The 19,021-nt window shown below is 47.2% G+C and overlaps 1 protein-coding gene across 1 annotated transcript; it reads left to right on the forward strand.

Annotated features, from left to right (window-relative positions):
• Positions 1–10,560: 10,560 nt before the first annotated feature.
• On the forward strand, positions 10,561–14,413 carry GPR83 (G protein-coupled receptor 83; the record flags this gene model as incomplete). The annotated part of the gene is made up of 4 exons (XM_082005842.1): positions 10,561–10,947; positions 11,704–11,829; positions 12,863–12,996; positions 13,789–14,413. 4 exons carry the CDS (start codon positions 10,561–10,563, stop codon positions 14,411–14,413), a joined length of 1,272 nt encoding a protein of 423 aa, XP_081861968.1.
• Positions 14,414–19,021: the final 4,608 nt, after the last annotated feature.

Raw genomic sequence — 19,021 nt, forward strand, 5'->3', positions numbered from 1 at the left:
CTATTGTTACTTTGCCTGCATATATGCTGTGGCAGGGAACCTAAATGAGCCTTGAGCTTCCTAAAGACTTCCATAAAAATGATCAAGACCTGCAAATTTCTAGTGTAGAGCTTAGTAGCAACTTAAAAAGCAGTGCAATTGCTTAACATATCGGCAAATAATTTGATAGTCTTGCTCTTTCCTTTCATTAAGGGCTGTCAAAGCTGTATTATTACCTATGCAATTAAAAAGCTGCTGTAAATACCCTTCAAGATGAGGGTTTGGATTATTTTTTTTAAATAAACTATTTCTGTGAAGTAAATCATGAATGTCAGTTGTACGGACTACACTGAATCTGAGGGATTTTAATTTTTAAAACACTTTGCTGCTTTATGTTGCTCTCTGCATGTATCGGGTCTGGCTGGGCTGGAGTTAACTTTCCCCGTAGCAGCCAGTGCAGGACTGTGCTCTGTATTTTTAGCTAGAAGGGTGTTGATGCCACACCAGACTTGTGGCTGCTGCAGAGCAGTGCTCCACAGCGTCAAGGCTGGCTCCTCAACACTCCCAAAAAGCCTCCTCCTCCTGGGGTGGGCGAGAAGTTGGAAGGGGACCCAGCCAGGACAGCCGACCCCAACTGACCGCAGCAATATTCCATCCCATGTGGTGTTGTGCTCAGCAAGAAAAGCTGAAGGAAAGGAGAAGGGGGAGACTACATTTGTTATTAAGGCATTTGTCTTCCAAAGCACCCAGTACACGTACCGAGGTGGCTGGATGTCACCATGGACTACCTCAGCAGAGGATATTTCAAGGACCCAAAAGGGTACCGGTGGGCTTTTGGTATAGCTGCCTTGGAGACGGAAGAAATTAAACAGCTGTCCACCTTGCCTGGTCTCTCAGAGGACCCTTCTGTGGTGGGGTTGCTCAGGGTCAAAGAACAACAGGTGCCAATCGCTACCACAACAGTGCACCGGCGGCAATATCGCACCAACAGAGACTCCCTGATCCCCATCCATGAGCTGATTCGTCGGCTGGAGAGCCAAGGAGTGATCAGCAAGACTCGCTCACCCTTTAACAGCCCCATATGGCCAGTGCGAAAGTCTAATGGAGAGTGGAGACTGACAGTAGACTATCGTGGCCTGAATGAAGTCACGCCGCCACTGAGCGCTGCTGTGCCGGACATGCTAGAACTTCAATATGAACTGGAGTCAAAGGCAGCCAAGTGGTACGCCACCATTGATATTGCTAACGCGTTTTTCTCGATCCCTTTGGCGGCAGAGTGCAGGCCACAGTTTGCTTTCACTTGGAGGGATGTCCAATACACCTGGAATCGACTTCCCCAGAGGTGGGAACACAGCCCTACCATTTGCCATGGGCTGATACAAACTGCACTGGAACAGGGTGAAGCTCCAGAGCATCTGCAATACATTGATGACATCATCGTATGGGGCAACACAGCAGAAGAAGTTTTCGAGAAAGGGAAGAAAATAATTCAAATCCTTCTGAAAGCTGGTTTTGCTATAAAACAAAGTAAGGTCAAAGGACCTGCACAAGAGATCCAGTTTTTAGGAATAAAAGGGCAAGATGGACGTCGACAGATCCCAACAGATGTGATCAACAAAATAACAGCTATGTCTCCACCAACTAGCAAAAAAGAAACACAAGCATTTTTGGGCGTTGTGGGTTTCTGGAGAATGCATATTCCAAATTACAGTCTGATTGTAAGCCCTCTTTATCAAGTGACCCAGAAGAAGAACGGTTTTAAATGGGGCCCTGAGCAACGACAAGCCTTTGAACAAATCAAACAGGAGATAGTTCATGCCGTAGCCCTCGGACCAGTCCGGGCAGGACAAGATGTTAAAAATGTGCTCTGCATGGCAGCCGAGGAGAATGGCCCTACCTGGAGTCTCTGGCAGAAGGCACCAGGAGAGACTCGAGGTCGACCTCTAGGGTTTTGGAGTCGAGGATATAGGGGATCTGAGTCCCGCTATACTCCAACTGAAAAGGAGATATTGGCAGCATATGAAGGAGTTCGAGCTGCCTCAGAAGTGGTTGGTACTGAAGCACAGCTCCTCCTGGCACCCTGACTGCCGGTGCTGGGCTGGATGTTCAAAGGGAGGGTCCCCTCTACGCATCATGCGACTGATGCTACGTGGAGTAAGTGGGTCACGCTTATTACACAGCGGGCTCGAATAGGAAACCTTAATCGCCCGGGAATCTTGGAAGTGATCATGGACTGGCCAGAAGGCAAAGATTTTGGAATATCACCGGAAGAGGAGGTGGCACGTGCTGAAGAGGCTCCACCATATAATGAACTGCCAGAGAACGAAAGGCAATATGCCCTGTTTACTGATGGGTCCTGTCGTATTGTAGGCAAACATCGAAGGTGGAAAGCTGCTGTATGGAGCCCTATACGACGAGTCGCAGAAGCTGCTGAAGGACAAGGTGAATCAAGTCAGTTTGCAGAGGTGAAAGCCATCCAGCTGGCTTTAGATATTGCTGAACGAGAAAAATGGCCAATACTCTATACTGACTCATGGATGGTGGCAAACGCTCTATGGGGGTGGCTACAGCAATGGAAGCAGAGCAACTGGCAACGCAGAGGCAAGCCCATCTGGGCTGCTGAATTGTGGCAAGATATTGCTGCCCGACTAGAGAATCTAGTCATAAAAGTATGCCATGTAGATGCTCACGTACCCAAGAGTCGGGCCTCTGAAGAACATCAAAACAACCATCAGGTGGATCAGGCTGCTAAGATTGAAGTGGGTCAGGTGGATCTGGACTGGCAACATAAGGGTGAATTATTTATAGCTCGGTGGGCCCATGACACCTCAGGCCATCAGGGAAGAGATGCAACATATAGATGGGCTCGGGATCGAGGGGTGGACCTGACCATGGATGCTATTGCACAGGTTATCCGTGAATGTGAGACGTGTGCTGCGATCAAACAAGCCAAGCGGTTAAAGCCCATCTGGTATGAAGGACGATGGTTGAAATATAAATATGGCGAGGCCTGGCAGATTGACTATATCACACTTCCACAAACTCGCCAAGGCAAGCGCTATGTGCTTACCATGGTGGAAGCAACCACCGGATGGCTGGAAACATACCCTGTGCCCCATGCCACTGCCCGGAACATTATCCTGGGCCTTGAAAAGCAAGTCTTATGGCGACATGGCACCCCCGAAAGAATTGAGTCAGACAATGGGACTCATTTCCGAAACAACCTCATAGACACCTGGGCCAAAGAGCACGGCATTGAGTGGGTGTATCATATCACCTATCATGCACCAGCTTCCAGAAAAATTGAACGATACAACGGACTGTTAAAGACTACCCTGAGAGCAATGGGTGACGGGACATTCAAACATTGGGATAAACATTTAGCCAAAGCCACCTGGTTAGTCAACACTAGGGGATCTACTAATAGAGCCGGCCCTGCCCAATCAAAACTTCTACGTACTGCAGAAGGGGATAAAGTCCCTGTGGTGCATGTGAGAAATATGCTGCGGAAGACAGTCTGGGTTACTCCTGCATTAGGCAAAGGCAAACCCGTTCGTGGGATTGCCTTTGCCCAGGGACCTGGGTGCACTTGGTGGGTAATGCGGAAGGATGGGGAAGTCCGATGTGTACCTCAAGGAGACTTGATTTTGGGTGAAAACAGTCAATGATTTGAATTGTATTATGTTAATTGTTCAGTATGACATTACTACTATGGCTGCTATCTACCATATCAATGGTATTATAGTAAGAATCACCCAGACTGATGAAGAATGAGCTTCACTGAAACCAAGCAACGTGCAGCAGTGATGGAACCAGAACTGGCTTCAGCAGCTTGCGCCCAACAAATCCCTCGAGACCAACATCTTCGACCTGCAGGTCATGGACATGGACCGTGCCAGATGACAATCCAACACTACATACCATCTCCCCTGCCCTGAGAGACTGCTATGATGGATGAAGCCCAGAGTCATGGACTGACTGAACTCCACAGACATTTTAAAGTGATGGCCCATGAACTAAGAAAGTGATATCTGTGTGTATATATTAAATGACAGGAAGAGTAATAATGAATAATTGGAATGTATTGAAAAGTATAGGACCCGGGCATGACATAAATGGTATGGAATAAGGGGTGGATGCTGTCCTGGTTTCAGCCAGGATAGAGCTGGTTTTCTTCACAGAAGCCAGTGTGAGGCTGTGTTTTGGATTTGGGATGAGAAACTGTTGATAATGTCCTGATGTTTTGGGTTGTTGCTGTGTAGTCAAGGACAGTCCAGCTTCTCGTGCTGGGCTGCCAGCGAGCAGGCTGGGGGTGCACGGGGAGCTGGGAGGGGACACAGCCGGGACAGCTGACCCAGGCTGGCCAAAGAGATATTCCCTACCATACGACGTCATGCCCAGTACATAAACTGGAGTTGGCCGGGGGGCGGAAATCGCTGCTCGGGGACGGGCTGTCGATCACGGGGTGGTGAGCAATCACTGTGTTGGGCCTCACTTGTTCTTGTACATTCCTTTGTTGGTATTATCATTGTTGTTTCCTTCTTTCTTTCTGTCCTATTAAACCGTGTTTATCTCAACCCACGAGGTTTTTTTTTCCTAATTCTCTCCCCCGTCCCACTGCGGGAGGGGGAGTGAGTGAGCGGCTGCGTGGTGCTTAGTTGCCGGCTGGGGCTAAACCACGACATGATGGGACATAAAGAACAAATATTTTCATGCTTTGCTTTCACACACAACATTTGCTTTTTTTCCATTAAACTTCCTCTGTCTTGATCCATGTGTTTTTAATCCAATTTTCTCCCCCTGCTAAGGATGGGGAGTGAGCAGCTTGGTGGGCACCTGGCACCCCACCAAGGTCAACCCACCACACCAAATTAAACTGTTTTATTATAAAGACTTAAATTGTCTAGTTTATTGTGTCACTAAGGTCTTAAAGGGACTCTTATCTTTTAATGTTGCAGGCACATCCTAGGCAAAGATTTTAGCAAAATATATAGGATTAATAGAAATCTTATCAAAGGTTCTTTCTACCTTTTTCACAGCTTTTTTTCAGTCAGCTGGCAGATTCATAGCAGCTTTGTTTATAGTGTTAAAGTGCAGCAGATCTCGAATTGTCTTGTACAGGAGATAAAGACGTCATCCTTCACTTCAGGGGGAAAAATAGAACCTGGTGTGCGTGGAAAGACTGTACTATAACCAGATACTCCTCTTCATCGTTAATGTGATTTGTGATACGTGGGTGTAAGATGCTCAGAAAACCAACATTATTTCTCAGACATCACACTGGCTAGTTTTTGAAAAGTCACTTCTCACATGTAACTTCCAATCCACCTGACGCAGGAAAGTTCAAAAATTTAGCAAAGCCACAGCTGTGAAAGAAAGATTGTTCCCAGGGAGATGGTGTGGGTGTGGTGTATGTGCATACTCTCTTGTGTATTTAAAAAGAATAAAAGGCATTATTCCTTTTTTTTAATGCTTTCAAATTGCATTTTTTTTTAGTGTGTCTGGGTGATTTTTTTAATATTCCCCCTATAACCTTTTTTTTCACCAGGCCTCTCTTCTAATTTATTGTAATTTTAAGAGTGCTATTGCACAGATGGTTTTGGTTACTTGAATTCATGAACTGAATAGCTTTATTTCAAACATTCTCTAAATACTTTTCACTTTATAAATTACATTATTTCACAGATACCTTTTACAAAACCCAGGTACAACCTACCAAATCCTGACGTTCCTGTGCAGCTGCCTCCTTTGCTGTCAGTGGGTGCCAGGGATGGTGGAGCACGGGTGAAGTCAGCAGGAGCAGGTACCAAGCTGACAAATCTATTACAGCCTGCTCTCCAGTAACAACCACACGTAGGTGAACTGGTCAGGCAGTTCATGCTGGGGTATGTTTAAATACAAACTAAACCGGAAGGGTGATGCAAGGCAGAGAAGGGCACACGGGTGACGTGGGAGAGGTGTGATCCAGGGAGGTTCCACTGGGCTTTTTCTGTGAGCCTTTGTTGGTATTTTGGGTGGGCCTGCCCATTGTGTGGTGGGACCACCTCCTTTGTGGGTCACGAGATGCTGAGTCCAGCTTGGAGGAGGGTGGGCTTAGGCTGCACGGGAGGAGATGCCCAACTTCCCCCCCCAGCAGCCTGGCTGAGGAGGTGAGGAGGAGGCCTCCTGCTCCCGTGGAAGCACCTGGTCTTCAAAGGCAGCGGCAGCTCTGGTTACACATGCAAGGATATCCTGCTAGAAGTGCAGAATTAGATCAAGAGGAATAAATAGACAAATAATTTTTGCTGAAATATCGATTATAGAACAGGGGAGCAGGATCTGATATATGTGGAAGAATAAGAGCTGGAGTGTGAGGGTCAAGAAGACTGAGAATACCCTTATCCAGTGGCCAGTGGCACTGAAAGGGAAGGGGACTTGGGAGCTGCTGGAGCAGCCACAGTGCTCTGTTCTCATCCCAGGCCCACACCAGAATGCTGCCCTGTTGTCCTGGGTTCGTCTGGGATAAGAGTTAATTTTCATCCTAGTAGCTGGTATAGTGCTGTGTTTTAGATTTAGGATGAGAATAATGTTGATAACACACTGATGGTTTAGTTGTTGCTGAGCAGTGCTTACACTAAGTCAAGGGCGAGGAGGCTGGGGGTGGACAAGAAGCTGGGAGGGGGCACAGGCAGGACAGCTGGCCCAAACCAGCCAAGGGGATATTCCATACCATACGATGTCATGGCCAGTATACAAACCAGGGGAAAGCTGGGCAGGGGCTGCTGCTTGGGGACTGGCTGGGCATCAGTCAGCAAGTGGTGAGCAATTGCATTGTGCATCACTTGTTTTGTATATTCTATTATTATTTGTTATTATTGTATATTCTATTATTATTATTATCCCTTCTTTTTACGTCCTATTAAACTGTCTTTTTCTCAACCCATGAATTTTACTTCCCCGCCCCCCCCCCCCCCAGATTCTCTCCCCATCACACTGAAGTGGGGAGTGAGTGAACAGCTGGGTGGTGTTTAGCCGCCTGCTGGGTCAAACCACAGCACCTGTCCTGCTTTCTGCCATTTCCCTGGGCCTTTATGTTACCTTGTGAGACTCTGAGTGTTTTCCTTGCAGCATCAGATCAGGGGCATCCTCGCTGGCCAAGCGCTTCTGAGCTGGACACAGAGTTTTTTCTTCTCTCTGAATAGTTACAGGTGACTGCCACCTTAGAGCTCCAGTGGGTTCTTTATCACAGAATCACAGAATCATTGAGGTTGGAAAGGACCTTCAAGATCATAAAGTTCAACCGTCAACCCAACACCATCATGCCCACTAAACCATGTTCTGAAATGCCAGGTCCAGACGTTTTTTGAACACTTCCAGTGATGGCGACTCCACCACCTCCCTGGGCAGCCTGTTCCAATGCTTGACCACCCTCTCGGTGAAGAAATTTTTCCTAATATCTAATCTAAACCTCCCCTGGTGCAACTTGAGGCCATTTCCTCTCGTCTTATCACTAGTTAGTTGGGAGAAGAGACCAACACCCACCTCGCCACAACCCCCTTTCAGGTAGTTGTAGAGAGCGATAAGGTCTCCCCTCAGCCTCCTCTTCTCCAGACTAAACAACCCCAGTTCCCTCAGCCGCTCCTCATAAGACTTGTGCTCCAGACCCCTCACCAGCTTCATTGTCCTTCTCTGGACACGCTCCAGCACCTCAACATCCTTCTTCACAGAATCACAGAATCACAGAATCACTAGGTTGGAAAGGACCTTTAAGATCATCAAGTCCAACCATTAATCCAGAACCACCATGTCCCCTAAACCATGTCCTGAAGCGCCACATCCACACGTTTTTTGAACACTTCCAGGGATGGCGACTCCACCACCTCCCTGGGCAGCCTGTTCCAATGCCTGACCACCCTCTCGGTGAAGAAATTTTTCCTAATATCCAATCTAAACCTCCCCTGGCGCAACTTGAGGCCATTTCCTCTTGTCCAATCACTAGTTACTTGGGAGAAGAGACCAACACCCTCATCGCCACAACCCCCTTTCAGGTAGTTGTAGAGAGCGATAAGGTCTCCCCTCAGCCTCCTCTTCTCCAGACTAAACAACCCCAGTTCCCTCAGCCGCTCCTCATAAGACTTGTGCTCCAGACCCCTCACCAGCTTCGTTGCCCTTCTCTGGACACGCTCCAGCACCTCAATGTCCTTCTTGTAGTGAGGGGCCCAAAACTGAACACAGGATTCAAGCTGCGGCCTCACCAGTGCTGAGTCCAGGGGCACGATCACTTCCCTACTCCTGCTGGCCACACTATTGCTGATACAGGCCAGGACGCTGTTGGCCTTCTTGACCACCTGGGCACACTGCTGACTCATGTTCAGCTGGCTGTCAACCAGCACCCCCAGGTCCCTTTCCGCCGGGCAGCTCTCCAGCCACTCCTCCCCAAGCCTGTAGTGTTGCATGGGGTTGTTGTGACCCAAGTGCAGAACCTGGCACTTGGCCTTATTAAACCTCATACAGTTGACCTCAGACCATCGATCCAGCCTGTCCAGATCCTTCTGCAGAGCCCTCCTGCCCTCAAGCAGATCAACACTCCTGCCCAACTTGTTATTGTCTCCAAACTTACTGAGGGAGCACTCAATCCCCTCATCCAGGTCATCAATAAAGATATTGAACAAGACCGGCCCCAGAACCGAGCCCTGGGGAACACCGCTTGTGACTGGCCACCAGCCGGATTTAACACCATTCACCACAACTCTCTGGGCTTGGCCATCCAGCCAGTTCCTCACCCAGCGAAGAGTAAACCCATCCAAGCCACGAGCCGCCAGTTTATCTAGGAGAATGCTGTGGGAGATGCTGTCAAAGGCTTTACTAAAGTCCAGGTAGACAACATCCACAGCCTTTCCCTCGTCCACTAGGTGGGTCACTTGGTCATAGGAGATCTGGTTGGTCAAGCAGGACCTGCCTTTCATGAACCCATGCTGGCTGGACCTGATCCCTTGGTTGTCCTTCACATGCCCTGTGAGCACCCTCAAGATGAACCGCTCCATGATCTTCCCCGGTACAGAGGTCAGACTGATAGGCCTGTAGTTCCCAGGATCCTCCTTCCGGCCTTTCTTATAGATGGGCGTCACATTGGCAAGCCTCCAGTTGCCTGGGGCCTCCCCTGTTAACCAGGACTGCTGATAAATGATGGAGAGTGGCTTGGCAAGCTCCTCCGCCAGCTCTCTCAGTACTCTTGGGTGGATAAGCTGGGAAGCTTCCTCTGAGACATGCAAGCTATCAAAAGAGCTCGAATTGGACAATTTTGTGGAAGAAATTGATGCTGGCAGCTGTTTGCAGAGGAGCACTGTGGGCTGGCCATGCTGCTTGTCCAGCTGTGTTCAACCTTGAGCAGTGGTGAGGAGAAAGCAGCATGACTGGCTCTCTGGGGGATTCACATGCATCTTCTGGAAGAGCTATTTTCACCAGTGAATGACCAGTTTATAATACAAGCTTTTCAGATAATGGTCTTTTAAGTGATGGTTAAATAAAGCCTTTCCTGCACAAAACCTGCTCCGGCCAGGGTTAGCTGACACCACCCAAGCAGATCTGTCCCCAGCAGAGAGGCAGCACCTTACACATGCACTTGTGGAGGAGCAATCTTTTTGTGCTGTGTAGGATTTGTGGCTCTTGGTGTCCTGCCACTGATTTTAAATTTCCTGCTGTTTTTTGGGGGGAGAGGTACAGGGAACATGCATGCTGCCATCTCACCAGCGCTTGGGTCCAGTGTATGGCTGCCCATTGCTGTGGATACTGGACTCAGTGGGCTGGGACATCCCTTCCCATCCTGCTTGTAATCTCCTAACTCTCACTGTATTTCCACAAACCCTAGAAAGCACAGTTTCTCATCAAACTTTTTATTCCCTTGCCAAGAGGAAATCCCTGCTAGGGGAAAGACTAAATATTTCTCTGTCTCTCTGAAGGAAAAAAGGTCTTTGGAAAAATACTGTGAGTGCAGTAAGCTCGCTTGTTAGTCACAGTTCATCTGTTATCCCCCTATTCTATGCTATTTAGTAAATGTCATGCTGTGAAATAGGCTGACACTTACCTGCCAGACCTTTAAAACTGAGCTTAAATTTGAACCGTGTCCTGGAAGAGCGCAGAGCTGCCACACATGCTGCTGCTTTATGAAGAGCACAGGATTTGCACGAGCTGGGTTGCTGGTAGAGAAAAAGGATGCTGGCAACTGGAGAGATTGATTTGCCTTTCTCACAGATGTGCTTATCTTGGGGTAGCACCCGGGGGAGCGTGGCTGCATGGAAAAGCAGCACGTCAGAGCAGAAATAATGTCATGCAGCCCAATGGCCGCAGAAGATCCCGGTGCGGAGCTTGCGTCGGGGTATAAAGCCGGCCGAAGAGCAGCAGCAGGGGCGAGGCGAGCGGGAGAGCAGCACGCTGCGGGAGGCAGGAGCGCCCGCCCGCCGCTGCTGCTTGCGCGCCGCGCTCGCAGCCCCCGAGCACGCCTGGGCTGAGCGAGGGGAGGACGGCTCTCCCGGCACACGGCGTGAGCTCTGCTCCCTCGCAAATGAGCTATTTCTGAATTGGAGGAGCAGCGGCGTTCCAGAGATGTTGTCCTGTTTTCTCTGGCTATCCCTCCCTGACTGGGTTAACGCCTTTGCGACCCCAGGGCAGTTGCCCCTCAATGGGAGTCTGGAGGAGCCTTTTGTAATCCCAACCATCTCGGCTTTCTTTTCCTGGGATAACGAAAGCCTGGCCGACTGGCAGAGCTTCGTGGGCAGGAGCCGGTACGGAGCGGAGTCGCAGAGCATCACAGTGAAAGCCCTGCTCGTCGTGGCGTACTCCTTCATCATCGTCTTCTCCCTCTTCGGCAACGTCCTGGTCTGTCACGTTGTCATCAAGACCAAGCGCATGCACTCCGCCACCAGCTTGTTCATTGTGAACCTGGCTGTAGCCGATATCATGATCACGCTCCTCAACACGCCTTTTACACTGGTAAGACCGGGGCAGAGACGCCGTAAAGGCTTTGCAATTACTTCGGTGGCCTTTTCTTCTTTACACCGCCATAGGCAGTGCACGAATGTCTTGCAGATAGCTGTCCAGTCCAAATTACAACAGTGATTGGAGTTATCTTTGGAAAATTCCACACATATTTTTCTTCTGTAAGTCCTGTTATCTAGTTGAAGACCTGAAATTATCCATTTGTTAAAAGTGGCCCTGATAGCACTTGAACAATAATAACCTCACAGTGATTACTTAGCGCTTCGTAGTATCAGGTCTTTTTTTTTTTCCCTTCTCTGAAGTATTTTCAAGGTAATACTATGAACCTCTTGAAAAAAAGATTAATGCTCACCATCATTTTACAGCTGTGTTGAAAAGCTGTAGTTTGCTTTGAAGTAAGATAAGGCATACGAGTCAGCCCTATCCTGTAAGGAGGGCTTAAAAGGGAAAAATAAATGTATTGACTCAATAGTTAGACTACGGAAGGAGACACTGTGAGTAAAACAGAACAAACATCTTTGGTACTGCTCTGCGGTGTTGTCCTGAGGGTATTGCCGGGCCACTGAGCAGCACTAGCTTATCTCTTCAGAGTTCAGCAGCCAGAAAATTATACAGTTATACTCAGAACCTGCTATTTTAAAAATATCTTTTACATAGCACAAGGAATTATCCGACACAGAGGTGTCTCGGATATCTATAAACATGTGGAAGTGTGGGGGGTGCACAAAACTAATTGTATACTGGTTTTAGGCTCGTTTTGTGAACAGCACCTGGATATTCGGGAAGGGGATGTGCCACGTCAGTAGGTTTGCCCAGTACTGCTCCCTCCACGTCTCTGCCTTGACCCTCACAGCCATTGCCGTGGACCGGCACCAGGTGGGAGCGCGCTGAAGCGGGCAGAAAGCTTGGGAGGGCATAACGAAAATGAGAAAGGATGAATCAATGTCCTTTCCTTCTCAGCTCCCAGGTTAATGTAAGATGCACGAGGAGCTGACAGGGTAGGGGAGCGGCTCTTGCTGTCAGATGGAAAGAATAGTTTCAAGCCCGCAGCAAGGTGGGAGATGGCCATCGCCTTGCAGTCGCTCCCAGCTGGGGACTGGGAGCTTTTCTGCGGTGGGTAATCCAGTAGCTCTCAAACAAGGAGAAAGTCCAGGATCCTGGTAGGAATCCATGTGGGCAGCCCTGATCTGGGGTGATTAGTGCTGCCCATGGGGGACAGCACCAGGGATGCAGGGACATCCTGGTCAGCTTCCGCAGCTCTGTCTCCCTTTGCTCTGGGACGTCTCACCCCTTGTAGCCCCGAATGCTGGAGAGCTGACTGTACCATACTGGTGTTTGTCACGAGCAGAGCTGCAGCTTGCTGTTGATAATGGGCTCAAAACTGGGGACAGTCGGGCATTATCAGTTTGGAGTCACCCAACAACCACACAAAACAGTTGACAGTTGACATTTTCTGCTCGAAAGCTTCTAGTTTCCAGAAGATGCACTTGGCTCTCAGGTGCATGCCCAGGGAGGTCTGCTTAAATCATGAACCCGTGGCTCTTTGGGTCACCGGTACTGAAGAGTCTGAGACTATTTTCTTTTTAGGGTTTTTTTAATTTCTATTAAGTAAATTGAATCTGGAAATGAACATGTGTGCAAGATCCTCTGGTGCCCAGTTTTCCCCACCTAGATGCAAATATTGAAACGTGAGGGTAGGACTGGGATCTGACTTTACCCATTCCCATGGAGGAAAAATTCAGGCTTTCATGTATAGCTTACAGCCAATGGGAGCTGGATGAAGACAGTACTGCTTGCATGCTAAATTTTCACTTTAAGTGACAGATTCAAGGCTGGAAGATTATATGAAAAAATGGTATAATTATTTCCCAAAATGGCATAAGCCTGAATATTGGTTTGTTTTGCACAGGTTATTATGCACCCTCTGAAACCTCGCATATCTACTGCAAAAGGTGTTATCTACATCTCTTTAATCTGGATCATGGCAACTTGTTTTTCCCTACCACATGCTATCTACCAAAAACTCTTTACCTTTGAATACAGGTAAGGATGTGCTTTGCTTTCCTCCAGAGCCTCCCTGGGGGCCAGACTCTCAGTTGGCCATACTTTGGCACCTTCTACTGAAAGCCCTGAACTTATGTTGAGGTCAGCCAAATATGGATCTAGTCTATAATTTTCATCAGATTCCTTTTGCAATGGCTGATATCCTGTTCTTGTTTCTATTTTTAATTATTTCACCTTTATTCTGTCACACTAATTGTATGAAATAGCATAAGAAGTTAGAGAATCTGGCCTGGACCCTCTATTTCTATATGCTGTCATTTTATATGCTGTACCAAATCCCATCTGTTTGGGCATACCAGGAACGGGGAAAAACCTAACAGGTTTTAATTCTACTCTTTGGTCCTGGGATAGTGACAGAAGCTCCCTCAGCTGCTTGTTTCATAAAAGGCTGTCATGAGCCTTGGTATTTGGAAAGCGCTTTAATGAGGGAAAGGTCCTTAATATGCTCAGAGACTGTGTTTCTGTTTGCCAGAGGACAGTGAATAAACCCCTGCTTCTGTGCAGCTGGAAATTTTGTAATTGATGAAATTCATAAAATTATCATAATGTCATGAATGCCCAGAAGAAATTATCACCACATTGCTCACAGGCTGCTCCATGGCTCAAGTCCTTGGACAGCAAAGCTCCACTTAACTGTGATACACGTGCATAAATGAAGGGTCTACCTCCAGGTTTTGTGGCAGGAGCCCCCTCCCTCCTACACCCATGTTTCTTGGCCATGGTGCCAAGCTGTATGTGCTCTCACCCCCCATCTGGTATCTCTGCTCGCAGTGAGGAGGTTACCCGGTGCCTGTGTCTGCCGGATTTCCCTGAGCCAGCTGACCTCTTTTGGAAGTACCTCGACTTAACCACCTTCATTTTGCTCTATGTCCTGCCCCTGCTGATCATCTCTGCTGCCTACGTGACAGTGGCCAAGAAACTCTGGCTGCGCAATGTCATCGGGGACGTCACCACTGAGCAGTACTTTGCCCTTCGCAGAAAGAATAAGAAAACTATAAAGATGCTGATGCTTGTTGTCATCCTCTTCGCAGTCTGCTGGTTTCCCTTAAATTGCTATGTCGTCCTCCTCTCCAGCCAGACCATCCACACCAACAATGCCCTGTACTTTGCCTTTCACTGGTTCGCAATGAGCAGCACCTGCTACAACCCCTTCATCTACTGCTGGCTCAATGACAGCTTCCGATCAGAACTGAAGGCTTTGCTTAACATGTGCAGGAAACCTCCCGGACTTGCAGAACAGAGGCTTCCCTCCACAATCCCATCCTACCGACTGGCTTGGCCAGAAAACTGCAACTTCAAAAGGTTGCATGTTTCCCATGTCCTTCCATCAGCATCCAACAACCAGTCAGGAAAGACAGACATCTCTGCAGTTGAGCCAATAGTAGCTGCGAGCTAAACAACTGGGAAATCTAAAGGACCACACTTAGATTTGGCTAGAGCTAAAATGGTGGCAATCATAGAATCATTAAGGCTGGAAAAGACTTTTAAGATCATCAAGTCCAACTGTCAACCCGACACCACCATGCCCACAAAACCATGTTCCAAAGTGCCACATCTACATGTTTTTTTGAACACTTCCAGTGATGGTAACTCCACCACCTCCCTGGGCAGCCTGTTCCAATGCTTGTTCTCCAGGCCCCTCAACAGCTTCATTGCCCTTCTCTGGACACGCTCCAGCACCTCAATGTCCTTCTTGTAGTGAGGGCCCCAAAACTGAACACAGGATTCGAGGTGCAGCCTCACCAGTGCTGAGTCCAGGGGTACAATCACTTCCCTGCTCCTGCTGGCCACACTATTGCTGATACAGGCCAGGACGCTGTTGGCCTTCTTGGCCACCTGGGCACACTGCTGGCTCATGTTCAGCTGGCTGTCAACCAGCACCCCAGGTCCTTTTCCACCGGGCAGCTCTCCAGCCACTCCTCCCCGAGCCTGTAGCATTGCATGGGGTTGTTGTGACCCAAGTGTAGGACCTGGCACTTGGCCTTATTAAACCTCATACAGTTGACCTCAACCCATCAATCCAGCCTGTCCAGATCCCTCTGCAGAGCCCTCCTACCCTCAAGCAGATCAACACTCCCACCCAACTTGGTGTCATCTGCAAACTTACTGAGGGGAGCGCTCAATCCCCTGAAGGAAGGTGTGGAGTCCTGGCCTACTTAGGGACTGTGCAACCACATGTGATAAAACCAAGAAGGAGATTCTGCAGGAGGTAGTATGAAAGAGCTGCATGTTTGATGCAGGGTGATGATAATGGCATGGAGCCCCTAAAGGGGAGAAAACAAACTCTTCCCAGGAAGGAACACTTTTTGTCTTTGTCAAGTTGACTTTGGATCAGCTTGTGGGATGGGATTCTTTGCATGTATGTTGCTCTTATCTGCATGACTAAGCCTTTTACCACTGGGGCTGTGTGTGTGTTTTGCTGGTATTTAAACACTAAAGCAACAATCTGATCACATCAGGTCTCCCTCCCCCTTTTCTAAGTCTCTTAGTAGCAACATGGAAGTGATCAAGATATAGACCTTTAGGTTGCTGGCTTAGATTCAGTGCAACAGGGTAGGAGGGCATTCCTTCTCAACTGGGGCCTGACAGGTCAAGATCTGTTCAGAATGAATGAACAGCTATATTTCACTAATCCATTTTTTTGTGGAAATACCCTTAGAGAGGTGGAGGGTAAGATGCACATTGATAAATAGAGCAGTCTCTTACATCGCAGGCACTTTTTCTAAGAAAAATGGATGCCTATTCTTTGAATAAGTAGGTGGCAAACACCAACCTCAGCATCTGTTGCCAGTGCTAAATCACACAGAGTTTTTCTTTCATAAGATAAAGCCATGAATATTCAGAAAGCTTTTCTTCAAATAGAGAACTAAGCCCCAAAAAGCTACTCTGGACAATGTTGGGCATACCATCCACAGCTGGAGAACCGGTAATTAAACACTACTCTGAGTTTGGACTACGACCTTTTGATCAGAGCATCTCTGCATTATTGTGAAGCGGCAGCTAAAGGGTCCCACAGTTTGACTTTTTAATTTGCCTTTGAATGTTGCTCTCTTATTCTGTAAAGCACCTGAGTACTTCTCAGATCAGACATTTGGGACATTTCATCCCAGCTAAGGTGTTAGCTCTCTGGAATCAGTTCCTAAATGAACTGCTTTGAGAGAACAGATGATATCTGTGATAGCAAGTAGTAAAAATGGAACATTTCTCTGCAAGATATCCTCTGGTGATTGCACAATTTTGGTGCATTTAAAGATGAGTGAGATGTGTCCTTCTTGGGGTGGCTAAGAAAATTGATGTGACTGCATCTGTCTGGAGCAGTATGAGAAACATAATGTTCTTAGCAGAAGAAAATCTGATTTTGAATAACAAAAAAAAAAAAAAGGCATTCCAAAAACTGTACCTTGTATTGCACAGGAAAGCAATAGCTCTCCCTGTGCTGTGGAAATTAGCTTGAATGTCACACCAGGGTGCCCCATTCCACGTTCAGCCTGCAGCAGCCAGCAGTAAAGTGAGAAAAATCTTTTTATAAATGAAAAAAATGAAGGGAGAAACTGATTTTCCCAGTATCCTGTAATAAACTTGCATTTCTGAAATAATTTTAAGTCTTGTGCAGGTCTTTCACACCTGAATATTTAAAGAGACTGAAATGCCTACCACTCCTTGCAGCTAGCCTGTCCTTTCACAAGTTGTTACCAGTCTCTCCCTTAGAGTCCAGTGCTATTTTACTACCCTTTGTCAAGGCCCCATGAGTCAGAGTACTTTGTATCACTGATACGCAGAATCAAACCTTTGCTCCTGCCTGCTTTCACCCCTTAAGCTAAATCCCATTCCCTCCCTTAACATTTGCAACACGTCAGCCCTGACATGGCCAGGCAGTTGAACTAGATGATTGTTGTAGGTCTCTTCCAAATGAAATCTACCTCTCCTCTCCTCTCCTCTCCTCTCCTCTCCTCTCCTCTCCTCTCCTCTCCTCTCTTCTCTCCTCTTCTCTCCTCTTCTCTCTTCTCTCTTCTCTTCTCTTCTCTTCTCTTCTCTTCTCTTCTCTTCTCTTCTCTTCTCTTCTCTTCTCTTCTCTTCTCTTCTCTTCTCTTCTCTCTTTCTCTTTCTCTTTCTCTTTCTCTTTCTCTTTCTCTTTCTCTTTCTTTTCTTCTCTTCAGCTGGAAATCCCAAATGTGCAGAGCCTGTGAACGACGCTGCCCAGTCCAGTGCCAGCAGATCCCAAATCTTTACCAGCAAATAAACTTTTGGGAATGCTGAGTACCTAAAAATCTAATACTATGCACTTAAAAGAGGAAAGCAGAGATGAGGTATTTTTAGAACTGCTGTAACCTTGGACATACTCTGAACTGTTGGAAATCAGACTCATTCCGCCATTTTAGTTGGTCAAGATCTGACCTGTATGTTCAGTAGAATGAGTTTTAAATTAACATGCCAAAGCATGTGAGAGAACCAAGGACCTCAGCCCATTTCTGCTCTACAAGAGGAAGAGGTATGGTAGTGTTGGAGAACCCTCTTCATGTGAGTTTGGGAAGTTAGCCCATCCTGTGGACATTATCCTTTAATTTTTCCCTTTACCTCTTCCTTCCTGGTAATTATCCAGCTCCAATTTAATTTTGGAGTCCCTAATAATCCCCTGTAGTCATCCTTATAACTGTTAAACTATCTAAACTTCTCTCCAAGGTACCAAGATACTTCCCCAGGAGAGGAAAAATGTGTGCGTGCACAGACGTGCAAGGCATAAAGCAACAGATTAGCTGCTGCATTTGGTTCCTTCGGTCAAAAGAAAAATGGTCTGTGTTTATGGGCAGTTTCTAGTAGCAAGTGTTCACTTACTGGTAGCAAAGGGGAGGGAGAATAGTGGTGAGGAGGAAGCCAAGAAGGGAGGGAATGTGTGATGGGAGCAGGAGGAAGAGGAGGCTCAGAGACAGGACAGAAGGGAAGGGGGTGACGTGCGGAGAGGAGATACAGGGAGCTCATGCCACCTTCTTCCTACCTTAATTTTGTCACATGTTTTGTAGATGTTGAACAAACACATTTTGATGGCTACACTATTGTTATTTTGTATTCATTAATCAAAATCTTTCCTTATGTGAATTTCTGGAATGGCTTTAGCCAGCTTAAGCTAGTAATGAACAGAAGAGCTTCCCTGTCTGGGATAAAAGGAAGAGAGTGAGAGGAGGTCAAGAGACCCTTCCCAAAAGCATCCTTTCTTCACTCAAGGAAGCAAATTATCAGGGCTATCATTGCATTTACCTATAGAGTCACCTGGCTTGAGGAATGGAAAATGTCTACTTGTTTGGGTTTTTTTAAAAACTCTGCCCTTTGAAATATTTCAAGTCTTCATATAGTATCCAATGTTTTGCAGGATTCTTTCTCTGCTTGGTCACGAATGACTTGAGAGAGGAAGTCTGCCTGGAAATCTACTTCTGAAAGTTAGATTTTGCTAGTAGCTTAGTCTTCTGCTCTGATCCTTCAAAGCATCTTCAACTCCTAGCAATGGCCATGTGCCGCTTGTGGCTTCTGCCAGACCAACACTACCGTGGCTCTGTCAGCATCACCGGCCGGCGGGGGAGAGCTGGGTGAGCACAGGGCTGGGCGACTCTCCTCAGAAAACCAAAGCAAGGCATCTTCAAAGCATGATTTTGTTGTTGTCAGTCTTAATCAAAGAGGAGAGGGAAAACATTTTCTTTTGCATTTTGGATTAATCTTTTTATGCTTTCATGCTTTATTTTTTTCTGTCACATCTTTTCTTTTTTTCTTTTTTTCCAGTGAGTCTGTAGCTTAAAAGACTCAAGCACAAACACTTCAATTGTGATTATACTGTTTGTTGTCTGATGATGACTCAGTTGAGTTAGATGTCCAAAGTTTCTTTCTTGCCCATAAATCATTACTTTCAGGGTGTTTTCAGTGTTTTGTCTGAACAAGTGTCTTTGACTTGGGATACTCATCATCATCAAACACAGGCAGGAATTTGCACTCTGTGCACCCCCCAGGTGCAAGACTG

Source organism: Phaethon aethereus, assembly GCF_964289735.1.
Source record: "Phaethon aethereus genome assembly, chromosome: 1".
Lineage (NCBI taxonomy): Eukaryota > Metazoa > Chordata > Aves > Phaethontiformes > Phaethontidae > Phaethon > Phaethon aethereus.